The 18,957-nt window shown below is 30.5% G+C and overlaps 1 protein-coding gene across 1 annotated transcript in view; it reads right to left on the reverse strand.

Moving 5' to 3' along the window:
• Positions 1–18,957, reverse strand: part of LOC113551982 (homeobox protein Hmx-like) — a 92,761-nt gene that overhangs the window by 55,701 nt on the left and 18,103 nt on the right. The window contains exon 2 of the mRNA XM_026954611.1: positions 14,508–15,046. Coding sequence (XP_026810412.1) covers positions 14,508–15,046 — 539 coding nt within the window. The remainder of the gene's footprint in view (positions 1–14,507; positions 15,047–18,957) is intronic.

Below are 18,957 nucleotides of genomic sequence, written 5' to 3' on the forward strand. Positions count from 1 at the left end.
TTTTTAGCTGTATAGTGTATACTGCAGGATGCGCCAAACAAAATGAGTAGATCCTAGAGGTATATAGACAGCATTCCGAAAAGTGACATTGATCGACCGGATTTCGTTAGCGAAAAAAAAACACCAATTCTTAACAACCAATTCCACTAAATTGTTCGAGTACCTATATAATAATAAATAATATTTTAATTACTTCAAAGATCATAATATTATAAATAGATTAAAAGTTCTTCAATGTATTCGTGGAGCGTCAAGATACGATAACTATATATTATGTCTATTTAGTTACTATAAGTAACCGGCTAAAAGAGAGCCACATCGATAAGTGCTATGAATATCTAGGGCCATTAAAAAAAATTGTAGGAATCTATTTCGTGAATATAACACAGCAAGTAGTAGATGCGGTTTGTTTTTTTAAATTGGTTAAACTAGATACGTGCGCGTATCGTCTGTGTATACATTCACAAAAAAAACTATTTTATGACATCAAAAATATCGATACTATGTTCACAATATTCGAATAACATAAGCTTGATGTGATTGAAAAAAAAACGATAGTAAACATCAATATAGAAGCCAGACTTACAATAGTGAAATTCTATAAACAAAATTCATCCGCTGTAGAACTACCGCGAAAGAAAAACGATTAACCTGATAACAAAATAAAAGTATATCTATGTATAGTATCGACACCAAATACTTACCACCTACTACTTAGTATCTACAACCTATATCTATATAATATAAATTATATATGCCGCTGCAGTAGTAGCATATTATAATACGATAATGGTTTACGGGAGTCAATCGCGACTGCCGGCGGTGGCAAACGTTGTTTAATTAATTAATTAATTGGCCGGAGATGGAGTTTAAAAGCAGTGTCGTTAAACCCGTCGGCGGCGGCGGCGGCGGCAGCAGTGAAGGGCAAAGAAGGCTTCAGCGGAGAGTGCGGCGATGGCGGCGGCGGCGGCGGCAAGGGAGTTAAACTACACGCGGCATTTTAGTAATAATAATAATATATGAAACAACTTACGCGGCGGGGTGGGGATTGAATTAATTGAAGCCGTTCGCAATATTCCCTCGCCACATCCCTTTCAGACCACATTTATATATCGTCCGAAGGTATATACAACGACTGCTGGTTATAACAATAATATAAAATACTCTGCAGACCGTATAATTTTGCTTGGAAAATTATATGTCTATCTTCAGATACTCTTTTAATACATAAAACTAACAACGTTGACAGTTGATACTACCTACTAGTTACTACCTACACTGTAACAATACAAATGTTTAAAAATTAGTTAAAATGATCTACACAACAATGATTATGACTTTTTAAACTCAAATAAAGCGGTACACGTTAATTTTTTTTAAATATCCAACAACTACCTAAGTAATTATAATTTTCTGACGTTTCCGATTTAAAATTTTTCAAAAACAAACATTATAACTGAAAAGTTGGTCTTCTTATACACAGTTATATTTGCAATCTAAAATTTGATAAATATTGGAAACCTAATAAGGGCTAAGACACCGTCGGTACCATTATATTTATGAATTATAAAACTATAGGTAGTTAATTACATGCAATAAATACAAAACAATAATAATTATACATTATACGAGTATTCCCTCCTTCCCGTGTACCTCTGCCTAACAGGTGAATAAAAAAAAACGCGTGGTAATAGTAATAATTGTAAACACGTATATTGTTGTATTGTTATATACGGGTATCCCGTATTCTTCGGAAGTGCGGTATAATATGTCGCATTAAAAAGAAATATAAATTTAAATTTAAAAAAAAAAATACCAAACACGACTATAATAATATACGTTGTGTTGTAAACAATATCATAACGTCGCGCAGTGTCTCGACATTGCGAGGGACCCGTGGTAGGTCGACATGTGGGGCTGCGCGAACCACCCTTCTCGTCACCCCACACACGTCCGACACAAAACCACCACCCCTGACCAATCTACCCACACCCGGCGTATCATATAAGCACACATTATACACAGACTGTAAAATTAGTCGTCCGGGCGGGTTGGTAAACATTAAACACCACACACATCCGCCGTCTCTGGCAAGTGTCCGCGCGCACGCACACACATACACACAAGTATATCGTTTTGAACTCGGATTTAATACACACATTGAGTGCAGACTCACTAATAGCTATTACCTTTTAAATGACGTTCGTAGGAAACTTCGGATTGAACGATATTTTCGTGCGAGTGTGTGAAGAGTATAGGTACAGGATGATGACGAGGTTTATCCCGTTTGTCGATCTCGCATGGGCGCAACTAGGGGGGAGGAGATTGGGAGTGTTTAGCACTCCCAAATTTTCTATACTGGTTTTTTACAATATTTGTAAAATTTCTAATTTGCTAATTAATAATTTACGAGTATTGGCCAGTAAAATTAATAATTTATCAAAATATTATAAATGGAAACTTCAAATACGTTTATTATTGTAGTCTGTAGACTGTAAGGCGTAAACATTATACAAGTATAGGTATACAAATACGTAAAATCAGTAGGTTTTATTTTTAAGAGAACGTAATACCCGCATGTGATATCTCCGTCTTACACACGTACGACATGTCAAATTTTCGTTCACCAGTTTCAGTATTATATTGTTAGTTTTGATATTAAAGTGAATTGACCTATTATAAAATTTAAAGGTAGTTTATTATCCAGGACCCCACGTAGTTTTTTAATATTATTATTATTTTTAAATAAGTTATGATAATTTTGAAACTGTACATTTTAAAATAAAATTATCATAAATTCATAACTGTTAGATCCTTCAGATCCTTGCAGTTAACGATTACTTGTGAAAGATCTTTTTCTGTAATACAAAGAGTGAAGAATTGGCTTCGAACAAGCATGCAACGATGCAACAAAATCGTTTTAAAAATTTCGCTTCAATATATTATATAGAAAGATAAATTATAACATAAGTACTAAAAACATTTTAAACAAGTTTACATTAACTAATAATAGAAAAATGAACTTATTATAACAATATATGAGTATTATGATATTATATTAAAATTTTTTTTTGTGTATAATAATTTTACTTATCATAAATAATGGGAGGGACTCTTATGTTGTACTATAGGTTTTAGCACTCCCATACATTTTACCCTAATTGCGCCCATGGTTCGAGAACTAGGAATAAAAAAAAAAAGCCGTATGCCTATTTCAAACGAACGACGCTGCGAGAGGTCCATCGGCAATCCTTCTCTTCCTCCTCCTCTCTGACAATAGACAATAAACAGCCCGAGCACAGATGTTGGCCAATTAAAATGCGTATCCGACGTGTACGGTATTGTTTGGAATTCATCGTAGTTGTTGTCCAATTAGAAAATTTATGAACTCGATACGGAGGCGCGCGTGTGCGGTTTTGTAGTTTTGTTTTTTCGTTCGAAAGTCACATTTTACATTTTTTTTTCTACGTTTTGTCTTTCGGGACTACGGAAAATCACTTTCGGTACGATTATTTATACTCGCATAATATATTATACTATTCATAAATGGACATACCGTACGGTTTTTCGGAGACGATTTCGATGTCGAAATAACTATATAATATACTGTGTTGCGACAGGTCCAGTAGCATGAAAATAACGAGTGCGCGCATAAATCAATTTATACACGCGTGATTCGCCGTCGTCACTTTCGTTTGGAAATGTGCCAATTAAAAGTTTCCCATTGTCGCGACTGCCAGCGTAATTAAAAGCAATTACATATTGGTTCAGTTGATATATATGTATATATAATGGGTATAATATAATATAGTATATATCCCATCGGCCATAGTGATTCTTCTAAATATCGTATTGTAACTCCGCACGAGGCATCGGACGTTGTATACAATATTTACCTTTAATACTCGCCAATACTGCAATATTATATGATAGAAAATGGAAATTCTAAAGAATATTATAGACTGTTATAATATTATTGTATTTTACTATTTCATTATTTTACTAAACAAATTATATCATATGCGTTGCAATATAATTATATTATTAATTTCGGGCGTGAATTTAGAACAATACTGTTTTTTTTATACATGATTACTATTGCGATAATGTTCGCATTTCGAGATTAGAATTATTTTAAAAGCATAACACGTCATTATCAAAGGAAATACACGCAGCAATTGTCGTCACACGCTTTAATACGGAAAAATATTAACAATTTAAATACACAATAATAATAAATTCACAACAATACAAACAGTAGTGCAAGTGTTAAAACAAATTATGTTTATCGACCTCTCGTACAATTTCATCAGAAGATTAATAAAATAATTAAATTTGGTTTAGCTCATAGAATAATAATACAGTATAATTTTATTAGGGCATTAAAGTGCCTACCTTTTAAGGAGTTATTTTTAATTTAAAGGCTGTCGTCGTAGTCAGCTGCTGACACAAACGACTGAGCTGTGGCGCTCGTTAAAAACACGTCATTTTAAAAGTATAATAATACAACAAAATGTCACAGTTTAGTTTTTTCGTATTGTTGAATTTTTTTGTTGGCATAATATATTGCAACTTCAGTTTTTGATTTAAGCCATCAAGTCAATCCATTATGAAAAATAACAAACGATCGCTGTGTGTATCTATTCTACATTATACAGGTAAATTAGATATTATTGTCTAGGTATCTGGTATACGTGAAAATACATTTTATATAATTTTTTTTTTTTAATTTAAAGTGAATAGAAAAATGGTCATGTTATTATTTTTGTTATTATTATAGTATTTTATTACCGATTGCTTTGAATGTTAATTAATGTATTTTATTTAATTATTGAAAATATAAAAAATTATAAGCACACTGCAAACATTAACAACCACGCCTATAGACGTAAATTTACAACCTACATATTATTTTAAATATTTCTGGTAAATAATATAATACATTATACATCCACGTTCAAACAAATCACATCAAAAATTCATAATATCAGTAAAAAATTGTTAATGATTTAAATTTAGAACCCCTAAAAATTCAAGGACACTTTCAATTCTTCCCCTCCATCCTTTTTAGCATGTGGCTCTGGCGCTAAAGTAATTTTGTACTTCATTATACGTACAAGGAACACACGGACGAGTTTAGAACGACGACGGATAGACGAACAGAAACGTTTGGCAACAGGTATATAATATACGCGGTACAAGTGTGTGTGACGGCGGTGTTTATGAACTCGAAAATTGTTTACTCGTCGTTTCGCGCGCGCGGTAAACGTGCCAAAAATAACAATAAATTGTAATCGCCCGAGAGACAGAAGTTGATTACATCGACGAAATAACGAAAATTAAAAAAATAAAGAACACATGTTTCGGAAAACGTCCGTCTTGATGTGTGCAGCGAGTGTAACATTATTATTATTACTATTATTATTACATTACCGTGTGTATGTTATCGAATAAGCAAAAAGCAGACGACAGTAATACAAACGAACGCAATAATAATAAGTAGATACGTATATCATATAATATTTACGCGCGTATACACGCGTTGAATCTAATTACGCGCATAAATATATTATACAGTTGAGGTATTCGGTGTACGAGATCAGACTTGACAAATGTTTAAATGAAACGTATATATAAAAGAAATGGTTGGTAAAAGAGCGACACTATATAATATTATGGTTTCTATTATACACATTACGTTGTAATCTGGTCTCGTCCGTCTGTGATGATCTTTTGTTGCCGTGCGATGATAGTTAATTAGTTTCAGGATGATTTTATAAGTAAACAAAAATAGTAGGAAGTTTTTATTAGTGGATTTACTGTCAGTATCATTAATTTTAAAAATTGTGGACCTATTACATATGGACATAATTTTAAGGACAAATCGTCTGAGTACACATGTTGCTTAATAATAATTTATATATTATAATATAATATACGATGCAATAAAAAGTCATTTTTAATGAATGAATTTATAAAATTTCAAATCATATAATTATATAATATAAAATTTAAATATGTAATTTTTTACACCTTTTACAAGTTGTTCATAGTGTTTAATTAAATTAATAAATAGTTGGTTGATAGTTAATATTATACTTGTATCTTTGCGGTTTATCGCACGGCGACTGACAAAAAAAACACAAAGCGATAGCCACGAAACGCCCGCCGTCATTATTTTGTACGCGTATACAGCAGCCAGCAGCACACTAATTGAAAGCGACGACGAGCAGTTAAAAAATCGTTAACGCAACGCTGTGTTGAAGATTAAATTTTACTCACGGTCGAGTGTATAATAATTAGTTGTTATTTGCTGTACTATGTTATTATTAGTATACCGCACGACAACGACGACGAATTGGCGAAAAATCGTAATAAACTTTTCGTGGCGTGACGAGAGACATAATATTATAATAAATATTTTGATGTATTCTTAATTGCAGTAAGTAGTTTATAAATCGAGCGGCAAACGAAAAATTATTCGTTTTTACCGAAATTTTAAAATGTTGGGTAAATGTCACGCGTACTCTAGCATGCTATGTGCTCGATGTGTAATTACGCGGAATCAGTCTTGATATATGTTCATTATTTTATTTGCTGTCACGCACGCATTCAACAAGTGGAACCCGATCAAAGACAGCTGTGGCGCTACTTCTGCATTTTATATAATTATAACAAACTCTTTCGAGTAATTAACAAAAATAAAAACTGGCGATAAATTGGTGTGAAATTAATGTCTTAAAATATAAATTTTTATGGGCTGCAGTAGTGTAGACACTAGATAATATAGCACAATGACTAATTAGCCTGCACATGTTTGCAAATGTACGTATGGTTTTTTTTTTTAATTCAGAGGCCATAAATCATGGAAACGAGAATATATAGTTATACTGATGTATTCGCATGTGAAGCTGTTTTTGTTTGTTGCCGGTCATTATTATTTATTTTATATGGCTTTCAAGACGACTGGTGCAATGGGTTATTAAGGATGCGTTCAATTCGAACGCTATAGTTTTACTCCAAACTTTTTTCCCGGATGATTGTAAAACATTCCACCAATCAGTATTTGAACCTTTTTTGGGGGGAGGAGGAAAAGAAAAACTTTTTTACACTTTCTATTATTACTGCTATTGTTATACAACGTCTTTTCAAAAGATTTTTACTAAAGGGAATATAATAAGGTTCTTATTGCGAAATAAATATAATATTGAAATTAACTAGTTAGCCCGAAGTTTCGTAAAACTCGAATTTAAATGATGAAAAATAAACGAATTAAAAAAGTAAAACGTAAACAAGTATATAAATAATATGCAACTAGGTAGCTAATTGTACGGCATTAAAAAAAAATGTCATTGACATAATATTAAACATTAATAAGGTACAAAGTTTATAAATTCCGTCGGAGCAAAATACGCGTATATCATTATTATTATGTGATGTATAAAAATTCACATGCGTAATATGCCATAATAATTATTTTCACGTGTCTACTCGTTCGCTTATAATATATACACGTTAAACACATCGTTTGATTGTGTCAAGCCGAGCGGAGTACTCAACAACACAGTTTCTCGAATAGTTTATTATATAAATTCAAATTTAACTTTTAGTCGCATACATAATATACTGCGCACATTATTATTATAATTATTTGGGTCACCCTGACACGAGTCGATCCCAGACAAAAACCTGCCGTTATAGTCTAGACATTCGATGAGTATATAATATTAATTGTTTCAAATAAAGATGTATAGTATATTAGTATACGAATAATGTTATGTAGTGTTCACATCGTAAACCGCACACGCACAGGAAAAAATTCACCAAAGTTTAACCATACGCCCATACACATCAACGAGGCACATGAGTATATTATGACATATAGCATACAGGATGTGCTCCTCAAATAACAAACAAATCCATAAACTCAAGTATTCATTTTTGAAAATATAATTATTGATTTCTGTAGTCTATCCATATAATAATATGATAGTAGAAAATCAGAATTTGAACTTGCACGTGAATAGAATAAATATATATAAAACCAGATGAACAAAAATGATGGTCATTGCAGAATAGGTCTATATTATATGTGTGTACTGTATACGCAGTATAATATTATTATACGTCTGTCGCGGTACTGGCGCTTTTCGTATTTAATTTTAACCGACGTAATATCGTTGCGTTTAAGAAATCCGTCAACGCAATCTGCACTCCTGCAGCATCGGACGAATAAAATCACCGTCTCGGTATCTAATATTACAATAACAACACGCATATTATACACGTGTGCATATATAGGTATATGTTAGCCACTGCAGACATTCGACGGCTGTCTAAAGATAAATCCGTCGTGTGTTTGGTTTGGCCCGAACGGAAATCGAGCGCGTGTACACCGACGCACCCGTAATACACATACAATATCGTATAATATTATTATGTGTATAGCTGCACGATATCTGAAAGAGACGAACGGACGAGTGGACAGACAGCGGAGACAGACGGAGACAAGGGAACATGAAACACGTTTAGGTATCTGGTATACACTATATTATAAGTTTAAAGCTACGCTGAACCGACAGTATTACATTTTTGTACATATTTTATACTCTCGAAAAAGATAAAAAGAAATCTGGAGGAATATAAGCTACTAATTAAGCAACAAAATATGCTGGTCCACGGTCCGGATTGATCTAAGCTGGTAAAAAAGTTGTTTATCTGTATACAAATATTCATAAATAAAAAATAAAAATATGATTACAAAAATATTAAAAATGTAAATATTAGTAATCGAATAAAAGTTTCAACTTATAACTGACTAAGAAATAACATAAAAAAAATATTTTTGCTAGAATAAAATTCCAAACTTTTTACGTGCGGTGTTTCGTGAAGTTCTAAAGCTAATGTGCTGTCTCTAGTGTTTCATATCAAATATTATAAATAGTACCTACAAGGCCGTATTCAGAAAAATATTCCGGGGACCCGTTCAACCCCTCCGGTTGAACTCCAAACCATCCCGAGGCATGACCTTGAGTATAAGGAAATGAAATTTACATTACCCAATCGTTCTTTACTGTTATTTACCAAAGAATATGTTATAACCTAACCACAACGTTAATTTTTTATGTAGAAGCACTGGAAGCTACTTGGAAGATCTATTTAGAATTTTTAGATTAGTTAAATTTTTATTTTTATACAATTGGACACATAATATAGAGACTAAAATTCGAAATTTCCCTCGTTAAAATCAAACTTGTAAATACCCACAAAATTATAATATTTTGAAAAATAAGTGAATAATAGATATTATATCATCTTATTGCTTGGGCCAGGGCTTACTACGGAAGGCACAGACAACATAGGACTATATCTATATAGCTACATAGAACAACATTTTCTTTTTATAAGTAGTATCTTTATATAATTATACATTTTTTTTAAATGTAATTATTATACGTAAGCGTACCACACAAGTACTCGGGAAGAACTGAATAGATAAAAGACTAAACACACATATAAATAAATACCTATATATAATATAATATTATATATATAAAAAAATAAAAAATACCTACATTTTATATAGTCTGCAATGAATACTATTATTATATTTAAAATGAAAGTAAATTAATTTTAGTTCTTTTGTGCATTTTATACGAACCAACATATATTATAATACATAAAAGATAAAATACCTCATTACCACCTAAATCTAAAATTAATAACATCTACCTCATGGTACAGTTCAACACTCCATTACCCAAAGACCTAAAAATTAAAACTACTACAAAAAATTCTTCACCAAATCAATCAATCATACAAATCAATAGTATCTAATTTAGCAAGTGAGTCCATCCCAGATAATTGCCACCTCCCCCCGTCGATTAAAAAGACACTGGTTTTGAGATCTCTTGAATCACGACCTGTATTAATTAACTAAACTAAACTTCTCTTCCTACAAGTCAGAGGGTTTGCACACTGGTGGGCCTCTTTCCTCACGCTATGTTGTCTTAGTTAAACCACCTAATTTACTTATTATGTATAATAATAATCAAGCCTGGGCATTAACGAGTTAATAAGTTAAAAGTTAAGTTAATTTTAACTTATTAACTTAACTAGTTACGTTTGGATTTTCATTAACTTAACTATTAACTTACTAAATCTATTTTTTAATTAACGCGAAATTAACGAATTTATTTTTCATTGTAAGAAATAAGTTAAGTTAATTTATTTTTTTTTACATTCACTATTCAGTCGTTTTCATGTTAAAAAATATTTTTATTATGAATTTATTAGTTAAAAATGTTATTTTTCCAATCACTCTGTACTCTAAAGGAACACTCTGTATATATTAGAAAATATTTTATAATAAAAGCCAAATGGTTTTATGTTGTTAATATTATTTAATTAATTATAACAACTATCAAGTAACAATAATAATAATATAAAATAAACATAATATAATAATATAATTCGTTAGAAACAAAAAAAATTAAATAAAACACATACTTTATAGAAATATTGTATGTTGTATGAAGTATAAGCATTATAGTCTATACTCTATAATTTAGTTGTGTGTTGATGAGAAATAAAGTACGCTAACGAATAAAAAAAAATAACTTTTTTTAACTTCATAAAAAGTTTAAAAAAATTGTGTATTAACTTTTAACTTTTTCTTATTGATGCATATTAACTTAACTGAGTTAAAAAAAAATCATTAACTTGCCCAGCCTTTATAATAATACATATTGTAAATATACTTTTGTTGAAATAAAAAAAAAGTCAAATCTGAAATCAAACTAATAATGATAACGTAATATTCTACACAAATATCAACTAGGATACAGGTACATTTATTTTTGAACCAAAATTATATAGGTAAACATTTAATTCTATAGTGCACTAGATCCGAAACATATATTACATTATTGTAGTCGACAACGACCAAATCAAATGTATTGAATATAATATATTTTAATCAATGTAAATGGGGTTCTATTTTAGGTCAATAAACCCAAACGTGTTACGGCCGGAACTATACGCGCAGGTAGGCTCGTGATGTTTTTACGGGATGAGAAGATACTAAAAGGTGTGGCGGCGAACATGCACGAAATAAACGCGTCGTATGTACGATATAGGTGTACCTATTATAATATACAGTATAACATATAGATATTATAAATTATAATAAAAAATAAATTGCGTAGTATACGCGTGATATCCGAAACCGATTTATTTATTAATTAAGATCAACTCTGCGGGATTCGTATTCTTGTGACACGCACACGACCAGAAATAGAAAATAAATATTGAATATAGTAGACACTAAGCAGCAGCCTAGCGGACGAGAACAAATATTATGTGTTCGTTCTCTGCAGTTAGTCCCGTCGAAGTAGAGAAAAAAAACGCGTTAAAAATACGTGACTCGTGTGTCTTATTATTAAACAGTCTACTTGTGTGCGACGTGTGAGATAATAATAAAAACGATTCATTTATATATTTATTAATTATTTATATTTATGATATAAATATACATGATATTGTGATAGCGACCCGGGCCGTTGCATTCAAACCATTTCGTATCGATCATTAATTTATCTATTTTTCGAAGAAACCACTGCGAAAATTTCCTTGACAATATTATATTTTTATTTGTCTTTTGCGATTCGTGGAAAAGAACGCAAAAAACGGTTTCCAAGTGCTATTCACGCGTATACAATATTTGTTATTTTCGCTATTATACGCTGTATAAACAACAATCGACATAGTAAGAATTTATTCGAAAAGCTGCTGGTCGATAAAATCCTAAAAAAATAATATGTTTTATTTTAGTTTTCTCTCCAATTGCGTAACGTTTATACACACATTATCTTGTTTAAGACATTTTTAATTAGTAGGTGCATTACAGGTCCGCGAGTACTCGATAATCATTGAGATCATAATATTATATACGTGATGTGTTACACACTCATATTACGTCATTGTTTGAAGCCTGTTAAACATCTGCCTCAGTCAAGCTAGAAATAATAGTGATAAATGATAATAATATTTAGTATGAAAAATTAAATTTTTTTTCCTGGTATAAACATGCAAAAATTTTAAAATATGTATTTTAAATATGACATAAATATTATGTAATATATGACTGCAACCTAGTATATTATATACTTATTACTTAAATACTTTTATAATAACTTTAGATGTAAGCCACTATTACGTCAAATAGTTACCTACTTATATTTCTTCAAGACTAAACGCTATAAGAGGTTTTAAATGCCAAAATAATTGTTGTATTTTCAAATATTTGGATTTTGTCTCATATAAACTCAACAATTTTTCGAAGATTTCCCAACAAGACTGCCGTTTTAAAATAATCTTTTCGGCGACCAAACACACGCATACTTATTTGATTTAATAATACGCGCGTATAATATTTAAGTTAAAACGGTTTGTGCTCAATCAAAAACCTCGTGCGTGCTATTACATAATAATAACGCGATGAAGAAATGTTATTGGCACAGAACCAAGCAATTAGTCATTTTTTAACGTTCAATTTATTTCAAACGGTTTATATACTATATTAGTTTGAACTACTATATACAACACTGCTCTGAACACTATTATATGATTAAGTGATAGGATGTATATAATATTATGCCAACAGCGCGAATAACGTATAACTTATAACAATAAACGTCGCTGATAATAATAAAGAACGATTGGGAAATCGAAATCGTGTGAAAAAATTATTGTTTTACGCGTGAAGGCGTAGATAGTTCATGGGTCGGTCTGTCGTGCGGCTGCCGAATTACGAACTTGCACTACCTTCACTGCAGTATAATAATATTTTATAATATAAATTATATTAGCTCACCACCGCATTTATTTATTTATCGTTTATTATTTGAAAACAAAACGATTTTCGATTACGTCTACAAACAAATAACACACGACCGTCTCAGATTTAATACCTATATAAGATATATAAGAGACGACGATAATAAGTAATAATAACAATAATAATGAGAGCAGCGGCGGCGGTAATGAAGATTTATGGACGAGTGTCGTGACCCGTAACCGCGTGCACCACTATTAAATAGAAGTTGTAGTTATTTTACGGCCGCCGGCCATTATCCAACCGCTCCCCACGATAATGATAATTATTATAATAATGATTATTGTGTTGATAATTCTTTGATAATTGGTACAATGCGTACAAACAACTAAAGTCAAAAATGTTTAGTTTTCAGGAAAAGCAATTTTAAATTTAAAAAAATTTGTCAAATCGTAAGTAGGTACCTAACTATAATGAATTATTTTATATGGTAAAATTGTAGGTGATACTTTTAGGATTCGTTATGTACCTATTTGTGTGATATTCAATGCAATTTGAAGTTTTTTTTAAACTTTTATACCCGACTAGCTATTACCATGATAACTTAATAAAATATACTGTTACCGATTGATGTTATTACTGGGTATAACAATACTTATTACAAATTTCAATACTGAATACATCAACCACATAATTAAAAATATAAATACATATAGGTAATAACCAACAATGCATTGGTATCAATTAGAGGGTCGTTGCTAAGCACCCTTAGCATCTCAAATTTTAATACTAGCACATCGAGTCCCTTGATTATCTTAAATATTTAATCATTTGTGAACTATTTAGTACCTGAGTATTTTAACTGTGTGCCATTTTAGTATAAAAAAAATGTTCATTACCTACTATATAAATAATATTAGAAATTATTTATAATTGTTAGTTTTCTCAATTAGTTTAAGTTGTATATTTGTTTTTATATTTTATATTATTTGTATAGTTATACTACTCTCTATTTCTAACTCAAACTATTAGTTTAAAAGAGAGATAAATCATTTAAAGTATTTAATATTTATATTTTGTAAATAATTAATTATGACGATTAAAAAACAAAAAAAAATATAATTTTGGATAGACCAGTAAGGGTTAAGGTGAACTATAGGATTTATCAATTATAATTTATCCACATTGAAAGAAATACAGTTCTAATAATAATGAAACAATTTTGAATAAATATTCTAAAAACAAATGTATCTACTTACTTACATTGTAATTAAATATCTAGTATATATAATTATTACTCATTATTTTATTAATAAATAGAAATAATTTCATTTGCATAAAATATTATAATTTATTAAATTATTTGATTTTATTATTAGATATAAAACGTTAATATAATTGTAACGGAGATGGAGTGGTAAATGGAGAGTGTGAGAAGCAAATCCCCTTACTGATTTGTTTTTTCTAAGACCAATGTGGCCAACTTAAATGATTTTGCGAATGAAATGCATTATAATCCAATATCCCCATATTCGATTTGGACCCAATAGCCATCCTCTGCTCTAAAATTTATTTAATGCTTAAGCCCCGCCTAATATTTTTAATTAATTTGCACTTTTATGCAACAGTGTAAGTAATATTACATGTGTGGTATTCTATTGTTGTGATTTACCTGTGTCTCGGTGACGCCCAACATTTTCGCCATTTCGGATCTTTCGGACGACGAGAGGTACTTCTTCAGCTCGAACTGCCTCTCCAGCTCGAATATCTGCCGGCCGGTGAATGTGGTCCGCGCCTTCTTCCGCTTCCGGTCACCACAACCGTCGGACGAATGTCCACCGTCACTCTCTCCGGCTAGCTGTCCGGCCGGCGAACCGGAAGACGAGCTCACCAGTAAACCCGGCGACGACGACGGCGGCACATCCTTTCGCGACTTCTTCCGTACTGCCGGTGGAGCGGTAGTCGCCATGACCGTGGCGGCTATAGCCGCGGACGCTGTAGTCGTTGTTGTCGTAGCGACTGCTACCGCTGGCATGTTATTATTCTGCGTGGTAGACGACAACGACTGAAGGTGATGATGCTGGTGATGCTGCTGATGATGATAATGATTGTGGTGTTGCTGTTGTAGATGACTACCGATACCGTTGTTGTTGTTGTTGTTATTGTTATTATTATTTTTCAACATCACTGCAGTCGTGGGTATTACGTCCGCTGCAATCATAACACACAATACATTCGTTTTTATGTATACAAAAAAATGTCGTAAATTTAGTGCATACATACACATCAATCTTATATTCTTATCATATTGGTAACATATATAGAACTATAACATATAAGTCACAAGGTAGTGTTGCTTTCCTTTTGCGTCATTAACCTATACAGTAGATGCTTAAAGATAATATTATACATATAATTCATAAATATCAATTTTTTTTATTATAGATCACCCTTAAATTTTTGAAAATGTATTACCATATGACTATATGAGTATATAATAAAATAATATCATTATTTAATTTATTTTATAATTGATAAAAATAAAGTTAAAAAAATAACTATGATACATTTAATAAACTTGTTTTTTATAATCGAATTGTAATTATTTAAATATCAATGTAATACATCATTTTAATCTTTTAGTATTGCCCAATTTGATGAATATATATATATATATATATATATATTTATTTATTTATTATTGAAAGTTTTACATTTTAAATAATAGATATAAAAATGTAGCCTTTATTAATTTCGATATTCGGTTATCGTGGTTTTTTTACCCAGAATAAGCAGCCGAACGCCACCAAAGACATAAGGTTGGTTTTTGTATTATTTTTATTCTTGTGACCTTTGATATTATTGCTGTTGAAATTTAAGAAGTTACAGTTGTATTGTTGAGTTTATAATCATAAACTAAGAAGTAAATAGGTACCCTAAATGTATAATACCAAGTATAAATCTATATTTATTTAACAGATAATATTATAATTTTCTAAAATTATTATTACTATATACGTACATGTTAATATTTTTCTTTTAAAATGATTATTTAAAAATAATTGGTATAACATTTCTTAATATTTATATACATAACAAAACGTATTTTTCTAAACTATTATTATTATTATTATTATTATTAATTCTAAGTATATATTATAATATGGAAAATGTAAAAAAAAACATTGTTTTTCTTTAAAAATGCTAGATTTCTATTTGTGGTTAAGCTATTCGAATTATACATATAAACTGTTTGTCTATGTCAGTCTGACTTTCATAAATATATAGATATACATTATGAACAAATACATTTTATTATTTTTGGGCTTGTGACAAAGTTACACACGATGCGGAGGGATTAAATCAAAGAAACATCAACGCCATATACTCTATTAAGCTTATTTCAGATAAAGTCAGGCATTCTTGATCTACCAACACACGCGTGATTAAAAAATATATACATCGATGTAAAATATACGTATTATATAATAATAATCATCTGCAAACGATCGTCAACTGTGCGTCACGCTGTTCTGATGACGCTCATTATAATATAATATATTATGTACAACCAAAACACTTATGTTTTGCTGGATTCCGCAGACTTCCGTTACACAGACTTCAACACGGATCCTTAAATATTTATCAGACCCTTTTAGACATCAATTAGTGACCAGGAATCGGTCCATTAAGGTTTAATCGTTAAATCACCGTTAAATTTATGAAATATTGATTCAATCCGGCAACACATTACATAATACTACAGTTTACAAATTCTTCAATGTAAAAATAAAAACTAGGTAGATTATAAATTATTATTAACTTAAACGCTATGACAATCAATTAATTTTTATTTAATTACCAACAAGACTGAAAACCCATAAATTAGTTTTAAATAATTTTCACTTGTATATACTCGTGTCGCATTAGTTCTGAATAAATTCAATAAAATTGTTGAACTATATTACCATTTAATGGGTACACACTAATTATTATTATATTGTAATTTACTTTAGTCATATGCTCCGGGCTTAGGTAAACCTAAGATACTTGGTTTATTTGTGCTTTAAATTGAATAAATCATTTTATAAAACAAATTTAATATTTTTATTGGAAATATTTATAGTTATTTAAATATTCCTTATCAATTTTTTAAAAATATTATACTATCCTCCATTCTTATTATTGATCTTTAAAAAAAATGCTGCACTTTCCTCAACCAAATGAAAATTCCTGAACATGCTTCAATATAAGTTTCCATTTCTAAAAAAAAATGCAATTAACGTGATGTCAGTGGGCTCAAGTGCTATTATATCTATAACCTATAGGTTAGTACCTATTATAATATTTATTATTATAAAATATAACAAGCGGCGCCATGCTCTATTTTATTCGTATACATACTTAAGTTACTTAACGCGCCCATTATATAATAGAAATACGAAAATAAACTTTCGGCCGAAGTGTTACTTACGAAACATCTTATCGTTGTAGAAGCACTATTATTATAATGTGTATCATTGTCTCGTACGGCGGCCGTGAGCATAACTTATAAGCGACTCGAGCGCGTAAACGGTTTCTGGTGGGTTGCGGCGGCACTGTTATATTAATACGAAATACAAATATATATTATACGACGTATATATTTGTTTATCACTCGCCGTAAAATGTGTTTTTCGGTCAAGTTTCAAGTAGCGTTTAATTAATAATTATGTCTCATGGCGTTTAGCCAAGTCCTTTTTCACGTTCAATATGTTCACACACACGCGCGCGCACGTACGCACGTGAAGAAAAAAACCTAAAACCCCTATTATACAACCCATATGCCGGCCGAAAGCAAATGTTTGGCATCGTTAACTACAATAATGTTTTCGGAGCTATTCAATAATAATGATCGCCAAACGTTCGTGTTAGTGATCATTCATTGAATAATCAGTAATCACACACAAATCGTATATAATAATATAAAAGCATATTTAATTATATTATGAACACTCGAGCATAATGAAACGAAAAGATCGCAGTGGCTGCAGTTAAAATAACACTCCGCGTTTTATTATCGTTAAGTAGATAATAATGATATCATGCAGCCAGGGTATGTATAGATCATATTTTTTCTGTTATTATTTATGTGTAGTGTGGCTTTTCCTCGTACACATTATTCACACCACTTTGTATTCATTTCTGCAGCCAAATTTCGGTTAACATCAGACGAGAAAACGTTGATTGAATAATAAACAAAATATTTTAGGAGAACAATGAACATCCCTACCTCTTTATGTTTAATATGATAAAAACTGCAAACGAAGAACAAACTCGTAATGATGTTATAGTAGTATAAGCATAATATTATTATATGTAGTGCACAATATACATTCGATTTCATTATTAAAACGATATTACAAATACCTTAAGTCACGAAATAATATACGCCACGTATTTATTACATCATATTAGTTATTTTAAACAAGAAGAAAAATGTCTTCCATCTCTGAAAATATCATTGACCAACTTTAGCCCGTGTATACTTGGGTATAAAATTAAAATTGATTGATAAAAATGTATAATTACATAAAGAGAGCTGTAACAACTGAGCTATTAAATCAATAGTATATCATTGGAGAAATAGGAGAGAGCTCTGTGAAGTTCCACCCAAATCAAGTCTTTATCAAATAGTACTTTATCTATAATTTTTGTCTGTAAGTTGTAACCAAGAAAAAATTATAATAATATGTTTCTTTTAAGTGATATAAAGTTGTAAATATTGAGCTTATAGAGGTAAGAGTAATAGCATAAAAGTCGTGGATCATGATAAATGGTATAATTATATTTGTAAATTATTATCTTTTCTATTCAAAACTGTTTTTATTTTGAAAATAAAACTATAAAATACTAAGGCGCAATCGTTTTATTTAGATTTCTATGAATATAAAAGATGTGGGTGGCTTATCTCATCAATATTAATAAAGAAACAGCTATTTGCGCCTATTAGTATAATAAGATAAGTAACCGTTCAATGCTGTAGAATTAAATAGATAATATAATATATTTAACGATTAACACTAATAATATTACATGAAACCTACAGCTATAGACTATATTTTATAATACAAGTGAATAAA

The sequence above is a fragment of the Rhopalosiphum maidis genome, chromosome 2 (assembly GCF_003676215.2).
Source record: "Rhopalosiphum maidis isolate BTI-1 chromosome 2, ASM367621v3, whole genome shotgun sequence".
In the NCBI taxonomy this organism is placed as follows: domain Eukaryota; kingdom Metazoa; phylum Arthropoda; class Insecta; order Hemiptera; family Aphididae; genus Rhopalosiphum; species Rhopalosiphum maidis.